A 17,825-nucleotide genomic window follows, 5' to 3' on the forward strand; every position below is an offset into this window, starting at 1 on the left:
ACTTTCTGTGTGTAAAGTGACGGCAAAGAAAAGGACAACTGGACGCTGAAACGTCTGAGAACGAAAAGCGCCTTTATCAAAATACAAGAAAGACAACAACAAGTAACAAATGAGCAAACAACAAGCAACAAATAAGCAAATATCAAAACAACAGTCAGTCCAGTCTTTGTTTTTCCGTGTGTGTGTGTGTGTGTATCAGAGCTATTTCTGTAAAAGTCCAATTGAAATAAAAAGCATGAGGTGTCTGAATCCCTGAACATGAAGACAAGTTATTTGCACACTATTAAGATTATGTTTATAAAAAGTAAGACATCAGTTAAAAAAAACAACAACAAAATGTAACAGAGATGGTTCCAGCGTCAAAGTCATTAAAATCATGAAATTTCATCTACCACACATTACTAAGTGAATATATTTCATGTCAATGACCTCAATAGAATTTTTATTAATGAACGTTCTTTTTCTTTTGTTTTTGTCCACATTATGTAATATCTTTGGTCTTTTTGGATTTTTCAAACTCACATGCATACATACAGAGCTGAGGCCTTTGTGACCTCGTCCACGGCTTACTTATTGCACCAGCTCAAATTCAAGAAAAGAAACAAGTCTACGAGATAAAGAAGAAGAAAAAAAACAGGAAAACATTTTATTATGAAATATCGTGGTTATGTGATGCAGAAACATATTTAAGTACTAAACTACATAGTATGCAGAGTTGGCTGACGATGTGCAAAATATTGACTGTGTGAGTCTCTGTGTGAGTGTGTGTGTGTGTGTGTGTGTGCGTGTTTGTGTGTGTGACAGATGAAAAACACTGAAGATAACTTTTGTTTGTGATGTCACCGCCCTATATCACAATTGGCATTCTAAAAAGAAAATATTGTGGCGTCTGTGTTGATTATTTAACACTTAAATCAACCCCTGTGTAGTTCATGGCTTTACATATGGTACTAAGGACATGTCTAACTTATATATATATATATGTATGGTCACTGCTTCAAAGCTGCTGGTGTAGTTGCCACTATCATCATGTGGGATCAGTTTTCCTCTTATATTCTCTACATCTTCTCTTTCTCTGCTTCATTCAGGGAGTGAATGTCTCCATATATTATCAGAAACATGCAGTCCTTTTTTCGGATATTACACACTACCTCCAACTTTGTATCCCTCATTTAAAAAAAGAAAACTAAATTTAAAAAAAATTGCAGCTTTACTGCAATGTCTCATGCCATGAAGGACAACATGCTGATGGAGAATCTTTTCCCTTAAGGAATTCTGTGAGCCTCACACTGTCTTTCATTAAACAGATACTGACAAAAAAGCTGTACAGTCTCAAGTAAAAACAAGTTATAAGTATTTATTTTACAAAATCCATGTATTGCATCACTCATTAGATACAGCACACATGAACACACATCATCTGACACTATTGCCCTGTGCTGCAGCAGACAGGTCACCCAATGTAAAGCTTTTGTTTTGTTGTTAATTATGTTGGACGGTTGCAACACTCATGTGATTCTTGGTCAGCTTGCATCGGCAATGTCGCACTGTCCAACACGGGTCCTTTGGGTGAGTGAATTATTATAAAAACATTTAGTTCTTTGCTACAAAATCTATTTTATGTGCATTTTTATGATACTAATAATTGGACTTCTAGATAAATGTTCACTGTGGATTGTGGCAGTGATGACAGCAACATCACGTCTCTACAACATCACTGTGTACTGGTAAATGCTCTCGGTTACACACTCAAGCACACACGCACACACACACACCTGAGGTTTTCTGTGAAGTAAACTGCTTTTATATGGTAACGCCTGTTGGGATGATTCTTCCTCACTCTTGGAAAAATTAAAATATTATGGCTTATATGTACCTGGCCGCTGTAATAAAAGCGTGGTCAACAACTTCAATTCTTAATAATCCCTACTGCCTGGTGTGAGAGGATTCTCTTGTTGAAGAAGGGGGCATTATGTCGGAGCATGCACACCAGCAGATTCTTAAAATACTGTTTTGACAGGTGAGACGTGGCCCTGACAGAATCAACCTGAGATTATGTGATGATGACATTAAATCTACCCTGCAGATTCTTTAGTCTAAGTATTTTTTAAAAATAACTGTGTATTTTTGTCGTGAGGTGGAGATATGCTTCTGTTTGTTTTGCATTATTTGTTAGTGTCTTATTTGCATCACAAGCACCAGACCTGAAATCACAGTCTTCCTCTTATCCTTTTTCAGATTTTTCACCCATCAGAGATTTTCATACCATGTGCTTGTCGCATTGTGAGTTTGAGTCCCGCTCATGACCTGCTCTCTCTTTGCTATTGCTCTCTTTACTGTCTTTGCTATTGCTTTTTACTGTGTCCGTGAAGCAGAAATGCATAAAATTAAAGAGTAGCTTAAAAAAATCACATGTCCAGTCAAATGTGAGCAGGACTGAGTGAAAAAATATACAAAAAAGCAACACAGAATCCCACAAACAGGCATAAAGACAGAACAGAAATGTGTACATGCTTAGAAAAACCATACAATAAAAAAATATCGCATATCTCTGAATAGTAATAAAAGGAATTCTGAGAAGACATTTGCGGCAAATGGACACCACATAGAGTTCTGTTGTTGCAATGTATTTTTACCATCAATTTTATACAAAGCATAGCCCTTATAGATAGCGGAAGAGTGCATTTTGTTCTGTCCACCACCTCTCGTTCCTCTTACAGTGGACAAAAACACTTTTGAAATATCTTTTAGACAGTCTCATTTTGGCACAGTGATTTTTCATGGCGCTCTCCATGACCCACTGACATTTAGTGCTTTTGCTTCTCCCACTCTTTACTTCCTATGCTGTATTGAACACATTTTTCTTTCAGTCAGCATGTACAGTATATGTAAATATGTGCTGTATTCAACACTTGTGTTGTATAAGAGCCTAATTCTGTGAGGTTCCTGTGAGGAGATATTGCTGGGCGAGGGCTCAGTGATCTGGAAGAGGAAGTAGCAGCATCATGTCTCTCTCACTGCGCTTTCCCAGTCACACCTTTCTTTTGCACGCCCGCTGCCACCTCCGCCCATGGCTCCCCATCACTGTCCGCCCCTCGCTCTTTCTCCTCATCCCAGTAGTCGTCCTCTTCCTCCTCCTCTTCCTCCTCAACAGCTGACTCATCCGCAGGCTTCTCCTCTTGTTTGATGGCTTGAATGGCAGGGGGAGCAGCTGTGGCACTGTCTCCTGAGTCACTGCTGTCTTCGAAGGCCTCGGGGTTCTCCAGCATCTCCCTGATCAGTGGAGGCATGGGGCCTGGGATCTCCGTCTTCAGTGTGATGGCTCTCTCCGCACCTATGGGCACATACACATTTGTGAAATGGATAGTGTATAAGAGGGACCAGAGGAGGCCTTTCACACGTTTCACTTTTGAAAGGAATCACTAATTGAGAGGTTTCTCCACATTTGAGAAAAACAACGCCTCCTAGTGCTCTTATACGCAGATGATGGTATATTCTCTCTGACAGAACTTTTTCGCATGATACAATTATATCAAATAATCTTAAATTCTCACCAGTCTATTTTTTAAAAAATATTTTATGTTTTATTTTTTAATGACACTCTCGATGTGCTTTATTATTTTCTACAACAAATCTCCTGTGACACTTGTGCCAATTTGGTACCTGAATACTTAGAGGATACTGACACTAAAACAATGTTTAACGTTGTCTTGACACAAGTAGACAACCAGATCTTTGTCTTTTTTTTTTTTATCTGATCCATGAAAATGTTAACAAAAATACAAATATGATCATTCGTTGTCAACTTTAGTACTTCACAGTTGTTGATCTTCAGTACTGCGGACACAGTTTGGTTGGTAACAGAAACGAATAGGGTTTGTTAGCCGGCTTTATTCCTAATTTGTAGTAATGGTATGTAAAACCTCAGCTGACCTTTGGTGCTGATTCCTCGGAGGTCTGTGACTTTCATCAGCATGCGGGGAAACATGTGAGGCTTGTTTGGGCGTCTGCGGCGGGTGTAGATCTTCAGAGCCTCTAGCAGCGGCTCCTGCAACTTGTCTACCTTCTGTGGCTCCTCCAGATCCATGCGATCTGAAACAATGACAGAAAGAGACACGTTTGAAGAGGAGAAAAAGAAAACGATAGCGAGGTAATGGCAAAACAATGGAACCAAGTAATGGTAGCACACTGTCAGGGACACCCTTACCTCCGCAGATTAGGCAGATGGCACTGAGTAGGCCCGTCTCTGTGTCGTCCATCTCCAAAGGCAGCAGTTGACCAGCAAAGGCAAACACCAGGTCTGTGAGAGGGCCAAAGCCAGCATTATGCATCTGGGTCCTGTTCAGAGTCAAGCCATCTGAAAAGGTCATTGTGTCTTGTTCTGGGGTGTAGCGAGTGCATATCCTCAGCATCTAAGAAGGACAGGAAGGTCACAAAGTGAAAGAAAAAAGTGGGCAGTTAGTAAAATGAGGATGAAATTCAGTCCCAAAAAAAATCATGACAGCTGTTCAGAATCATCATCTTTTATATCGACAAGTTAAGCAGCGTGACAAATGAGAAAGCTTTAGGGAGGTGGAAGAGGTGGAGGGAGAGTTGGTTAAAAAGGAGGAGAAATAGGAGCATGTGGTTGGTACCAGGATGTCCAGACATGCAGATTTGAGGAGGGTGATCTGGTCAGCGATGGTGAGCGTAGTGAAGCCTGGTAGCCGCTTGGCAAACTCCACAATCTTTATAATGCACTTAGTGGACAGCTCACTGAACTTATCCCACAGGCCCAAGTCCAGCTGTACTCTGTGGTCAGCACTTGAATTCTGGGAGAGAGAAAGAGGGACACTTTTGTCTGTGTGGCTGTGCAGAGTCCATACAGTGTTTATCCTTCTGGCAAAGCGGTGAGCCAATGCTTGGGTGAGGTGTGAGTGTTTAGGGGTGGATGTAATTATGCATTTTTTAAAAACTCACTGTGGTGTATTTTCCTAGTTGGCACAGAGATGGAAAGGTCTCTTGGTGAGCTTTGCTGACTTTGTTAACCAGCTCCTCCAGTTCTCCACTCAGCTCATAGTTCTCTGGCAGCACCACCTCCTCCTTTACATCCTTCTTCTTTTTGTTTCTGTCATTACGCACCGCTACAGCAAAACACAGACACAAGATGGCACACTTAAAGAGCCTGTTGTCTTGATATTAATAGTTACAAATCTTTTATAACAAAATGATTGAGGCCAGTGTTTTCTTCTCACCTTCTTTGGACATGCCAACCTCAAAGCACTTCTGCAGCCGACAATACTGGCAGCGGTTGCGGGTCACTTTGTTGATCTGACAGTTCTTGTCTCGGTGGCAGGTGTACACCATGTTCTTTTGGATACTGCGCCGAAAGAAACCCTGAAACCGATAAAAGAAAATGTAATGTCTACTACTTTATCACAGGGAAAATTGCTCTCAATATATATCAATATCAACACAGTCTCAGAAAGTCGTTCTTAAACTATGCTGGCTTGAAGGATCCCAATGTCAGTCAGTTGGTCCACTCAAGACTGAAATATCTCATTAAATATTTGATGGATTGCAATGAGGTTTTTTTTATAAACACATATTTGTGGTTCCTAGACAGCATATCCTAATCCCCGGTGATCCTCTGACCTTTCATCTTGTGCCATCATCAGGTCAAAATGTCAAAAACTAATAATATTATCATAATCCTCATATATATTATGTGTTTTGAGCTATTTACCAAATATCAGCATGCTAATATGTTAATTAAGATTGCGAACTTGGTTGTTACATATTAGTATGCTGGTAGCATGTAGCTCAAAGCACTGCTGTGTTATACTACAGCCTAAAAAACACTGGCATGGTTACAGACTTTTAGTTATGATTATTTTGAAATTTCATAATGCTTATAAAATAAAGCAAAATATGCTCACGGGTGATGTATTGCATTAATAGTGGCCTCCTGATAACAACAGGCTAGTTGGCTAGTTGCTGCCCCACATAGAACTGAGTCTTGTTTCACTGCTTCTTTCATAACTGTGCACATCTACCAATGGTCTCCGTCTATACACTACAAGTGCACAAAACCTCTATTCAAAGTCCTGCACGTGATGTTTGTTCATTTCATTTTAAGCTCTAAATCTCCACAATAACAACAGCTTTATTTAATTTAGATGCAGTAACTACTTGCAGGCCCAACTCAGTGTCTGTAGCATTGTGCATGTGCAGTATTAGTAAGAATACACTAGAGGGCAGCTAAAGAAAAGCAAACACCACAGCTATGCAGTGTTGACATCTGTCAGGCTCCAGCTGAACATCAGGTTTTCACTCTCTGGCCTTCTTTCCAGTGAAGTCTACTTCATACATGTCCTGTAAACTCTTCATGTGTCTCTGGCTTCATTTACCTTGCAGCCCTCACAGGAGCTCACTCCATAGTGATAACCAGATGACTTGTCCTGGCACACAAAGCACGGCTTGTAGACACGAGGAGGAGGAGGTGGAGAAGGAGAGCTGGGCACCATCTCCTCTGAGCTGGTGCTCTGGGTCTCCACCGCTGCAGAAAGAGAAAAAAAAATAACCTCTTATTATATCAGAACATCTTGTTTACATAAGTTCTTAAAGTCTTTGAAACTATGATGAAAGCTAATACAACTGATTAGGAGAGAGTGGTCAACAAACAACCCCCAACCCCATGCAGGCCACCCCTTGGAGCCAGAAGGCAAGCTCAAAGGCAGACATTTTTAAGAGAAAAGGGAGGAGGGTGGGGGGCATTGCTGATTGACAGGGACTTAAAAGAGACACAATTAGCTGATGGCCAGATGGCCCTGCTGATAAAATGCTGATTGGCAGCTGAGATTTGATTGGCTTCTCCATTTACTGGTGAGTGGGGGAGCAGCATACCTCTGTTGACTTTTTGACTGACATCTGAGTTTTTGCATCTGTGTGTGTGTTTGTGTGCACGCACGCACATGCGGAAGCTCACATTTTTATTTGAAAGGCTGTCCAACCAGACCTGCCTTTATAACTCCAGCCCCATGTGAACAAACAGAGGTGGTATGTTTATGAGACTCGGCTGTCTCCCCTCTGTTTCTTCTCACTGTCTCGCTAAAGAAAATGGCACACTGTATAACACCATTTGCTGGCCACAGGCACAAGGCATTCAACTGCTGCTAATGAAAACCTTCAAAACAAACAATGTAAAGCAGACGCAGAGACAAGAATGTCCAGCTGATTAAAACTCTGGTTCCTTACATCTGAAGCATAAAAAGAATGAAACACGCCTGGTACACATTTGAAGATGATGACTAAAGAACAACCAGATTCCTTCGAACATGCCTTTCAACTTTCACCTTCAGTCACCCCAACTTCACCTCCCTCTGCCCATTCCCACCCCCACTCCCTTGTTTCCTGGCCCTAAATTCCTCAGTGCAGGCTGGACAGGGTTTAATAGTTGCCCAGGCTCATAAGCGGCCCTATAAAGGTTGTGTCTGGGATGGGAAGGAGGCCCCCGGCCAGGCTGACGGCCTCTTTATTGGGATCCAGTCACCTTGGGCAGCTATTCACATCAACAGCTCCATCCTTGGATCCCTTCCTAGTAAAAATAAAGAATCTGGGGTCAAAAACCCCAAAGTCACAGCCCCTCCTGTCACCTTCAATGGATAGCACAGGACTGAACCAAATGTGGCCCCCACCCCACCACAGAAACCCCAACCTGAACCCACAGCCTGTCATTAACAAGAGTGGTAAGGTTTCAAAAAACAGAGAGGCAAAGGCACAAAGGAATAATCTAATAAAAACAGAGAGGGGAAAATGAAATGAGAAAGAAAGGCAAAGGAGGAGGTGAGTCCAAGGACAGAAACTTCCCAGTGGCCGAGAGGTTAAATAAAATCCTGACCATTTAACTTTGACCTTGACTGAAGAAGGCCATTGCTAAATACATGACCAGCAGCTTGCTTTAAAGTTCAAAACTGTTTTCAAATCCAGCATTCAACAAATCATGACTGACTTCATCCTAATGTGTTTCTGAGCAGCACTTACAGCTGTTATCTGCAGCTATTCATCAAACACTGAATTACTATTACCCAATATTAACACGTTTTAAGAAAGTAGAAATAAAACCTTGTTTTTTAATGAAAAAATATGTATATTTTACATCACTCTCAACTGGTTTTCACATAGTGGTAAGTTTGCAAATCTTTAATAGAAGTATGTATATTTATCACTGAGGAGGTTGTTTCTCTCAGTGAGAAAAATCTGAAATGTTTTCACCATTAACACCATTAACTCCTGATGACACGTGCATACATTCTGCTGTTTTTAAGTCTTGAAGTGGGCCTTAACAACATTAACATCATTTAACATAACTAAAATATTCACTGTAGTAAAAACACACTGACATGTTGCAGCAACATGATACTAAATAGTTCCTTTTATTTCCCACATTCAAATGAAAGCAAACAACTGGCAGTCTGGTGTGCAGCCTGTGTTCAGCTGGCTGTGATGGTGCTAAAACTGAACCTCTGTGTGATGCCTTGGTCTTTATTTTTGCTTTATAATACATGTGTTTTTCTCAGTTGGTGCATTTCACAATATTGTTATTTAACAATTAGATGTGTGCAATGCATGACTGAAAAATTTAATACTTGAATTATTAGATGAATGGGGTTTGAAATATCTTGGTAATCAGATAGAAAAAAAAATGGTTTTTTAGTCATTTTTTTCTAGCAAATGTGTCAAATGTCACCTAGTTCCAGCTTTTTGTGACCAATTATTTATCACATTTTCAGGACATATATATAGCAAAAGATCATGAACAAACAGAGAATTATTTTCCAAGGAAAAAAAACACCCTAAAATAAGCAATAACAACAGCACATACAATCAGTAGTGATGTATTGTGATAAAAAGACCACTCTAGCAATGATTTGAGCTGATACGTGATCCAAGACTGCCCCTCACTTACAGTTTCTCACTTGTGATCATTTGCTGCTTTTCTTTACTGTGATAGATAATCAAATATATTTGAGTTTTGAACATTAAGTCGAATTACATAAACAATTTAAAGACAGCACCTTGGCTTATAGATAAGGCATGTATTACTATATTTTGACATTTTACAGACCAAATGATGTTTTGATTAACTTAGAAAGTAACTGGCAGCTTTATCTATATAGAAAATAACTTAAGTTGCAGCCCTGATGGTGGAAATGATGATTTATCTTATCAGAGAGCCAAATTATCAGATCGTCATTTCTTTCCAGAAAATGCTGTAAATAACAAGTGGTGTTCTCCAACAATGAGCAGGCCAGAATTATTCAGAGTATGCAGGAGAGCGTATCATGTTTCGCACAAGTTTATGAGTAAACAAAGAGCTGCTTGTTAAGCAGGAGGTAAATACTATTATGTATTCAGTTTGAGGGGCATTAGAGCCCAGGTGTGGGAGGTGGAGCTGAATGAGTGGCACTGTAACTTGATCACTGTTTTCTGTTTATATAGTAACACTGACAATGTAAAAGTGGCCCTGAGAGAACAAGTGGAAAAATAGCTCCCATTGAAACGGAGAAGCTGCATCTGGCGCCAGGAGAGAGGTAGTGACTGACACCGTCTGAGGGTGGTGAGAGCGGGTGAGGAGGGACGTGACTCCCAGGAACATGACGGAGGGAGACAGGGTGAGAGACGCTGGGCTGAAGGCGGCGAGAGAGAGAGAGGGAGGGAGGGAGGAAGGGGGGTTCTACCTGGCGTGGAGAATGAAGGAGAGGAGCCAAAAACTGTCAAGCAGCTGTCATCACCCTGAACTGAGCTCAGCCTCAGAGCCTTGGCTGGAAAAAAATACCTCTCTCTTCTTAACCTACAACTCACCCCTTAGCGTGTCACAACATCAATCAGCACAGGGCTATTGGACGCAGAACAGACAAGGTGACTCGTGTGAATCAGCCTCATCAGCTAGCTGGATGAATCCCCACAGCAAAGCTTTACATGCAACTCAAACTACAAATAAAACCTGTCACTGGACGAGGATAGCAAAAAAACAGAGTGGTTTTCACCCTATTAAAGTATTTCTCAACATTAATTCACTTGATCTACTCGTGTTTCTGGGTCTTTCCCACCTTCCTCCTCTCCCATTTACTCAGTGTTTGTTGTCAGATCAACACATCCCTGTTTAGACAACAGAAGCCCCTCTGAAAGCAGACACCTTCCTTATCAGCTCACATGCCTGAGAGTCTTGAGCACAGGAATGAAAATTTCAGTCCTGAGGAGTTTACTGAACCTGCATCAAGAAAATACAGGAATCAGTCTGAAATTAGGCAACAAGGACTCAAGAACAGCTGCAGCTCTAAACACATGCTGTGTCCCAAATCCATGCAACATACTTATTTTATACAGTGTGTGCTGTTTCTACCATAGAAACTTGTAAACTGTAGTTAGTGTACAAAAAATACCCATAGTCAACCATTTTATACTAACAGGAAATGATATAATACGTGTGCCATCAGTCAGAACTGTTCTGTCATTCTGTATTAACAAGTGCATGAGAAGGACACCTCGTGTCATCAAGCTTGCAGTTGTTCAAATTCAGCAGTACACAAACACATGAACAGAGTGAGCTGGTGGTTTGTTTTACACCGATATTGAAGGTGTTTTTGTTCTTCCCTCATGGAGTGGCTGTGTGGTCGACACGGTGTGACATATGGCCTGTAGGGCCTGCAGCCTGGCTCAGCCTGCCAACATTGTACATCTCATTGAACTAGACTTTGGCCTGGGGGCTCCAAAGAGAAGTGGTGGATAATGCTATAAGGACTGTGGCATTATTACAAAGCTATACTATTTTTTTTTTTACTTGTTTTAGTTTTGAGCCAAACCAGAAATCCAAGAAATACTTTCTTGACTCAGATAACTGCAAAAACACAGTTCAGAATTCAGCAAAATAGCGATTTTGACTCTTATTTCTTTCTCCCTTACTCCGCAGAAGATTAATTTGGATGGCAAATTCAGTTTTTACATAACCTCTCCCCTCACAAAATGTTCAGCAGCATACTGTGGAATGTGCGTGCACATGTGAATTTGCGTGTATGTATGTGTGTGGGCTGCTGCACGAGGCCACAGGTCAGTTGGACTGTGTGAGGGGTTTTCAGTGTGACTTTGAGTGCGACAACACTCACAGAAACAGTGTGAGGAGAGAGGAGGAGGAAAACATCGACTAAACATCATTCATTATTACCTAGCACTAACAAATAAGAAGCCTTTGTTGAGTCGGTTTTAAAGGGCAAAGTTAATGCAACTTATAAATCAAATTTTGATTACATGACATGCCCTATACTTCTCACGATAAAATGCATGTGTCATGCTTAGAATGACTGTACTCTGTTGTAATGCATGAGCAGATAAACAGTGGGGGAGAGCCTAGACCTCAAATATGCTGAGCGAGTAATTACCACGACAGCAGGGAGGAGATGGGGGAGATCTGAGTGACAATCCCTTTCATCAGCTGTTCTAAGTTCAATACCAGCATCCCCTCCCCTCCCCTGCCCTCCCCCCGCTCAGCTCAACCCTCACTAATAACCCTCTTCCCCCCTCTGTCCTCTCCTGCCTTCCTGCCCTGGCAGGAGGAGGAGTCCTTCCTGTCATTGGCAGCGCCTGTTAAAGAAAAGGCTGTGAAAACCAGGCTACTGTCCAGGAGATGGCTCCATAAAAACAGCAGCACCAACCACATAAAAAAAGAGAGGCACACAAACAACACATGCAAAGAGACACACACACACATTTGCACAAGCGCACTAACAAAAACAGAAATTCTGGACATACCCTCAAACCTTAAACTGTTTCAGATGTAAAGTAGAAATTTATGCCAAAAGAGTATAAAACAAATCCTCAGGAAGTCACAGTTGTCACTCACTTGAGCTTGACAATGTGTAGTTCAAAGCAAGTTTGGGGGAAAAAAAACCCCTGGAAAACAACATTCATGTAATTTTTTTTTGTTGTTGTTTTTTCATGGTCACAGAGTTACGCTTTGTCTGCAGTGTGTGGGATTGGGAGGGGGGGTGCCTTTACGGGACAGGTTGTTAAATCTGGGTTTGTCCCTCCCATTCATCATCATACATACAATACACCCTTTCTTTTTTACAACACCCAATAAACCCAGCTCTCTATTTTTGCCCTTTTTTCATATTGCGGAGTCTCCCAACTCAGTACTGGGCACCCTGAATGCAACACTGGGAACCAACATGGCTTCTTAAACACATCTTCTGCTACAAAACGCCTTTTGACAGGTTATACCCATCTTTCTCTCCCCTTACTCTGAGTTTTCCTCTGAAAAAATGTTTAAACTTGTATCTTAATATTTAGCCTATCAGTGCAGTTACCTGGATTCAATGCTGAAAGTGTCAGCTAAACCACATTTTTGCAGCTTGTGTAGGCATTTAGCACACTGTAGGATATCTGAGAAATAGTTTTGCAGACTTATAAGATGGACTAATAATTCAGAGTCATCACAGGCCAAAATTAATGTACTGTGGTGTAGACATGGCAGGGAGCTGCGACACCACAATCAGAGACGAGTTGGAGCTCGACTCAGTAAACCTCCCGAGATGTCGGTTTCAAGCAGTTCCAGCGATCAGCAGCCTGAGACTGTCTCTACTCCTGTAGCTTTTATAAAAGTACTGTAACTGCAAAAATATGCTTGTCTGAACATTGCTTTAATTAGGCATGGGTTTACTCATAGCCCTTGGTATTTGTCACGTATACACTCCCAACAGATGAGTCTGTCGGAGTCCAGGCTCAAAGGTAAATGTCATATGTTGAAACATGCAACTGTAAATAACCAGATCAGAGTGATAATTAGATTACAGTGTTTGCAGAATTCAAAGTAACTAAATAATCTGACATGATTTGTTTAATATTCTTGTTTCTTTTTACCAGAAAGCGGGATGTGTGGATGCTGACAGGAAACAATTGATGCCACTAAGAAAGAAAGAAAAATAGATTGTGTTTGTGTTTGTTCTGTGTTGATGAATTCACAAAGCACTTCTTCAAATTCTCTAACTTGCAGGGTCGGTTGTAACCTGAAACCGTCTTTTTCTCCTGACCACCTCGCCACTCCACTCTTAGTGTACTGAAAAACTCTTTTGCTTTGGCCTTCGCTCTGAGACTTCTCTGGCACACTCTCAGTGTCAAAAACACCAAATTAAATCACACTCATGTGTAAACACACATTTGTGGTTCCGCATGCTGTAATTTCAAATCTAATTTCAAACTGATCTAAATATGTTGCTCTAAATGTAGTTATCTCAAGTGAGAGAACCCGGACAGGGCTCCAATCAGTGTTGCTACAGCGGCACACTTTTCTGTTTCTCAAAATTTACCAGTATTGATTTAAAATCTGTGTAAAAGCAAAATACATTTTCAGACACATTTACATTTACTGTGAAAATTAAAGTCACAGGTTTAAGATCCATTGTTACTATTTTGTCTTACAGCTACAAGAATCTCTTCTTTCCCTCCAACATATCACACACACTGACTGAACTTGACTTTCTAGGTTCACACTGGTTGCTTGGGCTTCACTGTGTAGTTTCTTTCTCACCAGTGTTGTGAAAGTGACAGTGTTTGGGAAAAACAGCCCACAGGCATCGAGAGTATAGGCCAGAATTTCATGACCCAGTGACAAAGATTACCTCATTTTACTAAAGACTAGTGGTGTGCAGGTACAGCCAAGATAATCATCTGAGACCCTTCCAGTCCAAGAAATACAACATACAGACACCCCCTAAAACTGCTACTGTGTTTGATCTCATAACTCAGGTACAGATCTTTGGTTTTTATCAGCTCCAAGCAGTGTCCCCATCACAGTTTGCAGCTCTCCTCCTGTGTGATGATGTGATGGTCGTGGAGCATTGTATAACTAGCTTTGAAGCACCCATTTAAAGAGAAGAGGGTGCCAGAGAAAAAGGAGATTATCACTGAATGAAGAGGAGAGCGTTTCCCCTCAAGGCCTGAAACACCAAGACACAAAGAGTTACGGGGGGGGTAGTTTAATCCCAAATCCAACTTCATCCCTCCACTCTTCATTCAACCCTCATCTCTTTTAGCTGCCCATGCCGCCACACACCATCTAATCTCTTAATTGACCCTATTGTAATTGTAATTGAATCATTAAATAGCTCTTGGTTACACAACACAAGGCATGTAAGCTGAGCCAAATGTGAGCAAAGAACACACACACATTATTGCTGGGAGGAACACACACTGATACACACTATTGGAAGAGGAAGATCAAGTGTAGAAAGGGGGGAGATCTTCAAAAGAGGGGAAAAACAAATGTCACACAGAGGAGAAACCCCCCCCCCCCCTCCCCTCCCACACACACACACACACACACATACACACACTGCACAAGAGGCAGTGACAGACTTTGGCATATCCCCGCTCCCTTTAATGCCTCCTGACGCTGAAACAAAGGAAGGCAGAGAGGTGCTGAACTGCCTCACATAAAAAAATAAAAGACAGGAAAAGATGACCCAAACACACACACACACACACACACACACACACACACACACACACAGAAGAGAAAGCTCATGTCAAAAAGACACAGAGGCCATGCTCTCAGAGAACAAACTTTTCAATCAGGGCTGGTGACATAAAATGTAGACCTTTAATCATGAAAAAAAGTTTTAATATTGACATTTACCAAATCTTAAAGAGTCAGTGAGAATTCAAGAGTGGCGGTTAAGATGGTTTAATTTGCTCAAGAAGCTGACTATAATATTGCCTATTTTTACAGGATCTTTGTCTGACTGAAATTATTTACAGTGTGACATTTTAGAATAAGTACGATCTCCATTAAAATATAGACCACCAATTGGGCAGATTGATTAAACCGCTGACTGACAATTATTTGTCTGTAAAATTAAAAAAAATATATATATAGAAAAATGTCTGTTGCAGATTTTCTGTGATGTCTTCAAACATCTTGTTTGACCAACAGCCCAAAAAAAAGTTAATTTTTTATGATTCATTATCAATGATGTAAAAGAGAAGCGCAACAACTCTTCACTTTGGAGAGGCTGCAGCAATATAATTGAGTTTTGTTTGAAAAGTGATGTAAATTAATTCTCAAAAATAGTTGCCATTTATTTTTTCTGTTGACTGACTAATCAATCAGTTGATTAACTGGGATGTTCTGTCCACCAGCCCAGCTTCAAAGACTGGTTGATTTTACTCTATGCTGACTTGTTTGATAAAGAAATAAAGGTATGGTTGTCGAAGTGAGTAACTTCACTTTGCATGTTATTATCCCTCAATGTAACTAAGACATAAAATGGGGCTGAATCCCCCACAAACCCCTGTGGTCAGTCAGGGAACATCTTTTTAGTTTCTAACCTGGACCTCCAACCTTTAGCTAAAAAGAAGACAAAAAAAGGAAAAGAAACTGCACTGATTTTATATAAAGGAAAAAATGATGTATGAAGATTTGTGGACATTTGTCTGTCAGGCTGGCATCTGGCGAAGCTCCTTAGCGAGTTGAAACAGGCCCTGCTGTGGTGTTTGTCATCCTGACTGCTCATCCATCATCATTAGCAGCACTGAGGACCTGACAGTGCTTGATGCACTGGTATCTAAATAATTACAGAAGATAAATAGACTCAAGGTGCTCAGTGGGGACATCCCACAGTGGAGAGGATATTTCCAACAAAATAATTGTTTGGCTGAGCTGGGTGACACATGTGAATAGACTTCAGCAAGCCAGTTTCTGTAGATAAATAGAGTCAGTGTTTGGCTTTCCAAAACCACAAAGCCAAGTGAAATCAAAGAGTCTGAAAGTGGACTCCATGACAGCAACAAAAGGTCTGCTTATTATTTTGTCAGGTCGAGTGTATTTTTCTCAATTATCTTTGCAGAGTTTGTCAGTGTGACTGCTCCTGTGTGGGGGTTTTGAACAATGTATCTTAATCCTACGTGATGCAATCTATGCCTTGTCTGCTCAGGTCTTTAGCGGAGTTGTCTAGCCTCATGTTGGGAAATAGCTTATACGTCAAGTGATTCATACTTTATCTTCGAACGACTCATTCTGAATGAAATCTTTTCCTCTGAGGAATGCTGCTAGGATTAATTCTAGCTTTGAGTAACTTCTTCCACTTGCATAAATGGCAACACAAATCAAGAGTAAAATGAAATTTTGCTGATATGAGGTGAAATTAGACAGTCCATTTTCATTTGTCTTTCGCAATCTGAATCTCACTGACTGTGGTTCTGGATTGACTGGCCAAATCACAACCATGTGATTTCAAGGCCCATTTGCCTTGAATCTGTCAGAGCTGTTTCTGTTTGGACGTTATTGTTTTCTGGACACGTCGCCGGGTCAGGTCCCGAATTGTTTAAAAGAGCTGTCAATCATGTGAAGTCATTCATAAAGAAAACAAACACGATGATGTATAAATATGCACTCCCCAGCTCACTCACTCACTCTCACAAAGCACACTAAGCACATAAACAAACAAAAAGCAGGGTGAGAATGGGTACATAGAATCGAAAGGAATCTGACTCTTCCTGTGGAGAGAGCTCTCTGATAACAAAACCAGGACTCTGATAAGAACACACACACACACACACACACACACACAGCTGCTCTGTTCCAGTCTGATGGACAGGATGGAGTACTCACACTGAATGCTGCCAGTCCCGGCCCAGGCGAAGGGGTCCAGGCCGGAGAAGTAAGGGGTAGCCTTGCCGAGCATGCAGGAGCCCTGTCCGGACACATCAAAGAGGGGCCGCGGGGCCAGCCCCAGAGCCTCCATGCAGTCAAACATGCTCCTCTCAAATCACAGCAAACACAACTACAGCCTTTTGTTCTGCGGCCAAGCTGAGAGAAAGTGGCTGTAAAACCTGAGAAAAAGCTTCCTGTGACTGAGAGTAACTCAATGCCCTGCTTGGTCCAGGTGTTCCCTGTCTCTCTGTGTGTCTGTCTCTTGTTGCTCCCCAACTGTCTGTCCTGTCTCTTCCAAACTACGTCCTCTGACTGGACAAAAGCTCCTCCTTCTCACCTTGTTTCTGCTCTACAGCCCAGACTTCTCTGACCCTCTCTGTTCCCAGATCACTTGTTTGCCTGCCTGCTTTGCCTTGACTGCTGTAACTGATCTCAGTTTCCCTCTCGCCGGCTCTCTGGGCCTCTCACACTCCACCACAGACTCAGCCAACTATCTGCATGCTCTCTCAACACACAAAAAGGAGGTGGGGTCGGGGAAGAAGGGGAGGGAGTGACGGAGTGCCCGGGGGGGTGTGTACGTACTTTCTGATTGGCCACGCATCAAAGTTTCTCTCCTTCCCCCTTTTCTCCTTCAAGTTTTCCAACTCGCCTCTTCATATTTCATATTCTGCAAATGAAAACAAACACTCCTCACCTCCCCTCCTTCCCTCCCCCCTCGACTCTTTCTTCTTTCTGTCTTTTTCTGCATTAATTCCCTTTTCGTTTCACCACAGCAGGGAACATTGCCTCGCTTACAAACAGTACAGCTCTGCCACCTTTAGCAAAAAACTCCCACCTCACAGAGTCTGATTGGAGCAGTTGCTGAAAGAGAGACACTTCATGTTGTATATGTTGAACTGCATGCTTGTATGTGGACACATTTCTGGCAATTTCTGACACCTATTTGAAATTAAAGGTCCAGTACGTAGGATTTAGGTGAATATATCAGCAGAAATCTAATATAATATTCACAGCTATTAGGGCTGTCTGTGTTGAAGCGTTAATCGTGATGGGATTAAGTTCCCACAATAACGCTTTTTTTTTATTGTGTTAATCGCACGCTGCTATTTTGTCCCCTCAAGGCACCTATAGTCAAACT

The 17,825-nt window shown here is 41.5% G+C and overlaps 1 protein-coding gene across 3 annotated transcripts in view; it reads right to left on the reverse strand.

The window, feature by feature from the left end:
• Nucleotides 1–55: 55 nt before the first annotated feature.
• The window catches only part of rargb (retinoic acid receptor, gamma b), a 41,560-nt gene continuing 23,790 nt past the window's right edge, over nucleotides 56–17,825 (reverse strand). The window contains exons 1-8 of one of the 3 annotated variants that reach the window (XM_049588873.1): nucleotides 16,646–17,191; nucleotides 6,390–6,538; nucleotides 5,235–5,376; nucleotides 4,960–5,123; nucleotides 4,635–4,811; nucleotides 4,208–4,412; nucleotides 3,934–4,092; nucleotides 56–3,334 (exon numbers count right to left, since the gene is read on the reverse strand). In XM_049588873.1, the coding sequence (XP_049444830.1) occupies nucleotides 3,015–3,334; nucleotides 3,934–4,092; nucleotides 4,208–4,412; nucleotides 4,635–4,811; nucleotides 4,960–5,123; nucleotides 5,235–5,376; nucleotides 6,390–6,538; nucleotides 16,646–16,790 (1,461 nt within the window). In that variant the 5' untranslated portion in view covers nucleotides 16,791–17,191 and the 3' untranslated portion in view covers nucleotides 56–3,014. Of the gene's footprint in view, nucleotides 3,335–3,933; nucleotides 4,093–4,207; nucleotides 4,413–4,634; nucleotides 4,812–4,959; nucleotides 5,124–5,234; nucleotides 5,377–6,389; nucleotides 6,539–16,645; nucleotides 17,192–17,825 lie in introns of those variants that run through there. The other 2 variants (XM_049588864.1, XM_049588882.1) reach the window with 2 other exon arrangements.

The sequence above is a fragment of the Epinephelus fuscoguttatus genome, linkage group LG1, assembly GCF_011397635.1.
Source record: "Epinephelus fuscoguttatus linkage group LG1, E.fuscoguttatus.final_Chr_v1".
In the NCBI taxonomy this organism is placed as follows: Eukaryota; Metazoa; Chordata; class Actinopteri; order Perciformes; family Serranidae; genus Epinephelus; species Epinephelus fuscoguttatus.